The 7,355-nt window shown below is 38.9% G+C and overlaps 2 protein-coding genes across 2 annotated transcripts; both read right to left on the bottom strand.

The window, feature by feature from the left end:
- Nucleotides 1–198: 198 nt before the first annotated feature.
- Nucleotides 199–1,437, bottom strand: LOC101313062. The gene is made up of 4 exons (XM_004288730.1): nt 1,384–1,437; nt 738–946; nt 549–601; nt 199–406 (listed from the first exon to the last, which is right to left on the bottom strand). Exons 1-4 carry the CDS (start codon nt 1,435–1,437, stop codon nt 378–380), a joined length of 345 nt encoding a protein of 114 aa, XP_004288778.1. The 3' UTR covers nt 199–377.
- Nucleotides 1,438–4,890: 3,453 nt separating this feature from the next.
- Nucleotides 4,891–6,625, bottom strand: LOC101305293. The gene is made up of 3 exons (XM_004287217.1): nt 6,425–6,625; nt 6,206–6,331; nt 4,891–5,672 (listed from the first exon to the last, which is right to left on the bottom strand). The coding sequence occupies exons 1-3, from the start codon at nt 6,531–6,533 to the stop codon at nt 5,068–5,070; spliced, it is 840 nt and encodes a 279-aa protein (XP_004287265.1). The 5' UTR covers nt 6,534–6,625; the 3' UTR covers nt 4,891–5,067.
- Nucleotides 6,626–7,355: the final 730 nt, after the last annotated feature.

The raw sequence follows: 7,355 nt of genomic DNA, 5'->3' as shown, positions 1-7,355 counted from the left end.
CTCAAGTCTTTGCAGGGAAAAAGAAAATGATTAACAAAAATATTCTGAACCTACTAAGTAAAAGTGAAGCCAAAAATCAGTTAAAATTCAACCAAAAAAGAGGCAAATTTCTTAAACTAAAGAGCATCTGCATAATAGCATTTAATTACAAATACTTGCTTTCAACATAACCTCCTCTGCTTGCCTAAAGATCGTCTGTTTAAACTATCAATTAGTTACTAAACATATAATGAATTCATTGTTTTATATGCTCTCATTCTAGCAACTTAGACAACGACATAAGACAAATGGCTTCTTTCAATTAAGCACAATTCATATGAGTGCAGGGAAGGATAAACTTTTATGCATAGGAAATGAAGCGGTACTCCAATATACCATCAGAGAAGAGGAACCAACTGAATTGAAACTGCAAAAACAATATCGATGAAGCAAAAAAAAATAAAAATCGCAGCTTCGATGAAACAGTCGATGATACAACAAAAAATCAACCCAAAAAAAAAATGCAGAATAATTGTTTTAGTTCAGACAGAACAAATGCAGAATCATACCAGTCTTAAGGCGTGAATCATACCAACCAGTTCCACCCGTAAGAGTTCTCTTTCTACAAAACCAAAGGTAAATACATTCAGACGAATTTGAATTTAGAAGAATTTGAACAACCCCAGAAAACCCATACATTCAAAATTGCTTATACTGAAATCGGTAGTCGGCGTAAAAACAGATAGCGCAAATCCCACCTCTGCTGATACGATTTCAATTTTCTCCTCCTTTTTATTTGATTGTGCTCTGCTCTTCTTTGTTTCTTTCTTTTCCTTGTTGTTCCTCTTTCGTTTGGTGATCCATTTGTACCCGACGTGGTTGTTGCAGTTACCTCCAGTGTGGAGATCGTGCCCTGGCAGTTCTTCTGAAGTAGGAGGATCGTGCTACTGCGTTCCTTTTTTATTTCCTTTTATTCATTCTCACCCGCAGAATCCTCAATTTCCCGTGTTTTCTGTTTTGCTTTTATTTTGAAATGACCTCCGTATCCCCTGACCAATATTGAGACATAGCTAAAGATTAATAATCCTTGGGTTTTTTGGGGAGTTCAAAAATTTAACTTGTGACAAAGTCAAACTTTTCTTCTGGCTTTATTAATAGTAGATAAAATAGAAACTAAATTCATCAGCCCTAAAACACTGCATTCTTATCAAAGTAATAAAAATCACTAAAAAGCCACAAAATTTGTACCTGAAGTAAATTATGCTTAGTTCTCTTGGGCTTAGGCTCAGCCTCTGAGGCCTCTTGTAGCTCCGTCCGTACATCTCTTCTCCTTTCGCTAACATTCCAATTCTCCAGTCAACCATAGTCAAACCAGAGAGAGAAACAGTCAAAGGAGAGAGGAACCTTCCGATTCGGCTCAGTCAAGGCGACGTCGGGGTCGAAGCCGTACTGCTCCATCAACTGTCGCTTGGCATCGTTTCAAGCTCGATCCCCAGACTCTGGACCCCTTAAATTACTTCAATCTTGGAAGAAATGAACGGAATTGGATACTTCAATTTGCAGAATGAGAGTGAATGAGACTGTTATTCAAGGAGAGGACGACGGAAGGTGAAAAAGTACGGCGATTGGTGCAGAAATGGAAGTGATAAAGATTGAGACATAGCTAAAGATTAATAATCCTTCGGTTTTTTGAGGAGTTCAAAAATTTAACTTTTGACAAAGTCAAACTTTTCTTCTGACTTTATTAATAGTAGATAAATAACAAATTTGTACCACAACCTTATTACACACTTTGACTCTGATTATACTTTTCCTGTCATTATATGACGGCTTATATGTACATTACCTCTTGCTAAAATTGTAAGATTGTCTTGGCAGGAAGGAGTGCCACTGCATGCTCTTTCTCACCCCTGAAAATGATTTTGCTGGAAAAGAACAGATAATGTAATCATGTTTCGTTTAGCTCATCAATTGTAATTTCTGATCCATATCAAACGCTCTTTCGTTCATGATGTTCACTTGCAAACTGTTTGCACATTCATGGGATATCACTTCACATCTTTTTCTACATATATCTAATTATTTGTCTCCGCAACTCTTGTGCAATGCAGACCATCACCTTAGAAGAGATCAAAGAATCCATGGCAAACATGTAACAAAGCATCAATGTGTATTGAGAATTATGTATAAACAACCCGCTTCTGTATTTGTTACAAGGAAAAGAGTAAAAGAGTTCATGTCTTGAATGTCTCAAACCAGACTATTTCTAATCTTTCTTTTTGTTCTTCATTTTTGTCTGCATACATTTTCATTTGCTTCTCTTCATTTTAGTTTGAAGAAAATGTAAGGCAAAGCCATGTCATACCATCTATACCCAATAGAAACAGATAGACGTATATCTCTACTATTAGAAAACTAGGCGCCTCTTTAGTGTCAACGCTTTACCAATTTTTTGAACTCCCAATTATGCCCATGTTAGAGATAATAATTGAGTGGAATGAAAAATATCAAGAAGGGTTGGCAAAGTAAAATTCTAAAAGCAAATGATGAAAATATAAATACAGAAAAAGAAAAAACTGTCATGCTCGGCCAATTGCCCACGATATCCTCACTGAATAACTTCTAGGGCACACGATCTAAAGAGGAACGGAGGACGACGGGGGCGGTTATCGGAGGTCAAAGACGAAGAAGAGAACACCATATTATCGATGTGGGAGTTTATATATTATTGACCACCATATTATACAAGATCAGAAACAGATCGAACCGGGAGAGAGGAGAAGAGAAAAATTAAGAACAGTTCATAGTTTGCATACCTTACAGGTAGTTTCGGGCTCGGTTTTGCATACCTTGCAGGTATTTGTTTTTCTGTTTTGATTTGTTTAAATTTTTCAGTCGTTCAAATGTATGGAGATTTCTAAAATGACTGAAGATGGTCTGTTGGTGCGTGCTATTTGTTACAGACATCCAGGTATATATGTTTGGTAATCAAATTTTAGATGAGTATGTGTGCTTATATTTCTTTACTTTCAACTTTCTTCTCACAGCAAGCGGAGGAAAAGAATTGGTAACCAAACAAATATTTGATCACTTTAGGATACGAGGAAAAGAATAAACCAAAACATGTTCCCTCGGAAGATTTTGCAATTTTGGTTGAGTAGGTCATTGATCGTTTGACTATTCTCATCCCCCTTTTGTTTTACTGATGGAGTTTCCGTTGGTGATATGTTCAATTTTACACAGTTGGAGGATGTTGGATTAATTTGTTTCGGGTACGGCTTCTCATTCTCAGGTTATCTTATGCTACCAGTTGACGTTTATGAATCCTTTCAAATCATGCTTGCAGTTTTTTCACTTGATTTGGCCAAGAACCTTTCACTTTGCAATTCTTCTCCAAATTTCATTTGTCAATTCAATTGTTGGATAACATAGGGACCTTTGATTTTGGGAAAGCCATATGTGCATGCTCTTTGGTGAATATGTACAGAGGAATTGGATTTGTTAGATTATCATTACAGTGTTATCAAGAAGTAGGGAATTGGCCGATTTAAGACTTTGTTAGGTCATTCAAGAGGTCTCTTTAATATTTTTTGTTGTTGCAGGAAATGGAAGAGATGATTTTTGTTTCAAACTCTTGGCCAGAAGAAGTTTGGGTTTCTGATCCCTTATGTTTATGTGATATGGTCATCTTAATTGCCTATTTTGAGTGTTAAAGGGTTCTTCAGTGTGTGGATATAATTACTGAGGCAACTATAGTAATACAGGAAGAAAGAGTACTTACCAGATGGGTAAGCAGATAAATTTTGCTGTTTAACAAGAAAATGAGGTACAAAAAGGTTTAAGGGTAATCTTTTTCTGTATGTAAGAGACTTCTTCTATCATGCAGATTAACATTTTTCCTTTTTCTGTTTATAATGTAAATAATAAACCAAAATTGATTTGGGTACAAAGAGATTGTTGAGACAAAAACAAATTGAAATCTAAGTAATGAGCTCATTATCAAGACAAAACATATTAACATTCTCAATAAAGAATACATATTCGCACGCGTCTTTCTGCACGTGCATGACACAGGCAGGGAGGCTAGTTGTTTAGAGCACCACCCAATTTGGTGCAAAGCCTCCATTGGCTGTGGTGGTTCTTTACTTCTTTTAGCGCAGGCTTTCAAGATCTTGGTGGTTACTTTTGAAATGAGAAGTAACTAACAACTCGAATGTAAAATTCAGATTCTCGTTGACCCTAATAGGAATCCAGAAGGAAACTACTCAACTCTTTATATATATATCTTAACCCTACAAGGCTACAACCCTTTGATTCCATTGTCAATATGTCAAAAGTACCTGCGGAATGAGGGGTGGGTGGTCTCAGAACTGGGAGGATGGAAGAGAACAAGCTTTGGGATTGGGCAACGGGAACGAAACAAAAAACACAGCTGGTACAAGAGCCCCGACGGGGAAACCACCCTTTCTCACAAACCGTCGATCTGGATCCAGCTGGAGCAGTATTTTTTTTAGTCGTAAAACAAATTATCATAAAAGCCACAAGGTAATTAGAGGCCCAAATAAAGCCATGGGCAGGCCAAGAACAGTCTCTCAAAGTCAGATTCATAGGGAATCATGACTAAAATCAGTAACAAACAAAGAAAACGAAGAAAAAATCACTTTAGGGTGAGAAGAAAAAAGAAAAAAAAAAAAGGAAAAAGAGAAAAGCTTGCTGGGAAATGAGAGCGAGCCTGGGGGAACAGTGGTGTGTTTATATTTTGGCCTTAGGTTTCTTAGCCGGAGCAGATCTAAATCTGAGATTCAGAGAAAAAGGGGGGGGGGACAAATGGGAACTAACTGCTTACTTCTCTCTCTAACTTTCTAACTGTAGTCAGAAGAGAAGCATACAACAGAACAACAATGAAAAGTTACAGAAATAAACACAACACTCGTAGAGGGCTCTTATTCAAACAGCTAAACACTACTACATAGTTCCATACAGGCTAAACACTACTACATAGTTCCATAAGTTCTACAAGGCATAAGTTCCATAAATTAAAAACACACAAGCCACTCTCAGCTTTTGTCCATCCAACCAAACACTAGTTTAGACACGAGAGAAATGAGAAACACCCACCTTAAGCCAAGCAAAGTATTCACTCTCATCTTTAAGGGGAGGCTCGTCATCTGCAGGCTCTCGATCATAAAAGAACCTCGGATCTAGCATTGCACATCCTTGCCAGGCTCCATCAGGGTGGCCATGCTTCTCCAGAAAGCAGTGGATGCAGACTATCATAAAGGCCTTGCCAACAGCTGTGTCCTTTGGATTTGGGACACGCTCCAGGTACGGGCAACCATTTGAAAAGTGATCCGGATTCTCCTTCAGACAAACTTCACAAGGTGGTATCATTTCTTCATCTGAGTCCTCATCATTAGTCTCATCCTTGCCAACATGTGTATCCTTGGGATTTGGAATACACTCCAGGTACGGGCAAAGATTTGGCAGGTGATCCGGATGCTCCTCCATACAAACATCACAAGGTTTCATTACTTTATCTGAGTCCTCATCATCAGTCTCATCCTTGCCAACATGTGTGTCTTTGGGGTTTGGAATACACTGCAGGTACGGGCAATCATTTGGCAAGTCCTCCTCCTTCATACCAATTTCACAAGGTTTCATTTCTTCACCTGAGTCCTCATCATCAATCTCATCTGTTTGTGGTTTGTGATTCCATTGTTAAATAGAAGTGTATTAGAACAAGAACAGCAAAACTTAGACACGTATAAAGTTGTAAAACATACAAATACTCTGGCAATGAGTTCCAGTTCCAGTGTACCTACTTAGAAAACACAAGGAACCTATTCAAGATACAGCAAACCTTATTCAAGTCCAAGCTTTTAAAGTTATGAACTAAACCTTATTCAAGTCCAAGCTTTTAAAGTTATGAACTATTTATCTATAGAAAACATAATTCCATTACAGTTATTACGTTATATAGCAGCATATACCGAACACTAAGAAAACAGACTTGCAACGACGACCGAAAACTTATGAGAATTGTACTCTGGCAACATGCTTATTATCCACTGGAACTTTAAACTTGGTATATTTCTTAAAAATTATTTTCAAATCAACCAACAATCCAGTGCAAAGCAAACAATTTAAACAACTCAAAAGAGAGCACATGGACATCAGACACAAGATAAGGATATCAGAGACAATAACATAGAGATTAAAAGCATACTTCCTTCGAAGAACTTCCGAAAAACCACTTCATTGATTTTCTTGAGCTGCTCCCTAGATGGCTTAGCTGGACCTCCACACTTCCTTGCGTCTGGAACAGCATCCTTTGGTTCTGAATCATAGATACCTGTTTGCAGTTGCACAAAGCTAAGTTAATTGAAAAATTACAGGAACAATAACCAAGTAAATTGAAATCCTATGACAAAAATCAGAAGCATACGCTGAATCTGGATCAGCTCTTCCACATCGAACTCTCCCAATCGTCGCTTCTTCGCCGTTGGAGAGTGGCTCGGATCCACATCGGAGATAACTGGTATTTCGATACCCATGTCGGCTTCTCTGCGTAGTGGAAAGAAAGATAGATGGGGAGAGTCAGGCTCGGAGGCTAAAGCTTCGGCTTTCCGTTTTTGTAACCAAAAAGCGGAGCGGAGTCAGTGCACCACGGCGCACTTAAACTAACTAACAGAAGTATACCGCCGTTTGGTTAAGGAACTTTGACCCAAAAAATATTAATTGCAGTAAAAACAAAATTACCTGTAAATTTACCATAATGGCTGGAGAGTAAAATTCGGCTTCTCCTTGGTGATGAGTCGTAGGCGACGGAGATGAGCGGCTTAATAGTCGCGGGGCGGGGTGGGTGGGGAGGTGGGGTTTAGCAAGCTCGGAGGCTAGGGTTTTGAAGAGCTGAGAGGCGAGGGAGAGGGAGTGAGTGGCGACAAGATGTAGAGTGGCGGACTGGCGGAGGACTGGAAGGACGAGCCGAAGAGGCGGACGTGGAGAGAAAGAGAGTGAGAGAGAGAGTATGCGAGTGGTGGAGAGAGACTGGAAGGATTCATTGGAGGCTTGCCAATTGACGCCGAGTAGACGAACTGTGCGGCGGTGGTCGCCCGCCGAGATACGAATTGTGCGGCGGTCCACTTAAATCGGTGGCAGATCTGGAATTTTTTGGCTATACTAGATCCTTGCTACCAGTTCGACATCGCTTCCATAAATGGAGGTAGCAGATCTGCAAGCAAAGGCTTCGTCTGAGGTTGTTGGTAACTCACCAGCGAGGGTGATGAGGAGAAACCCAGACCTCAATTGAATTTTTTTCAATTTTATTTTCAGTTGCATCTTGATTTATATTTACTCTTGTTTAATTTGATAAAACT

The sequence above is a fragment of the Fragaria vesca genome, linkage group LG1 (genome assembly GCF_000184155.1).
Source record: "Fragaria vesca subsp. vesca linkage group LG1, FraVesHawaii_1.0, whole genome shotgun sequence".
Lineage (NCBI taxonomy): Eukaryota > Viridiplantae > Streptophyta > Magnoliopsida > Rosales > Rosaceae > Fragaria > Fragaria vesca.
Note: the sequence above shows the minus strand (reverse complement) of the source record. Positions and strands in the feature narration are given on the sequence as shown.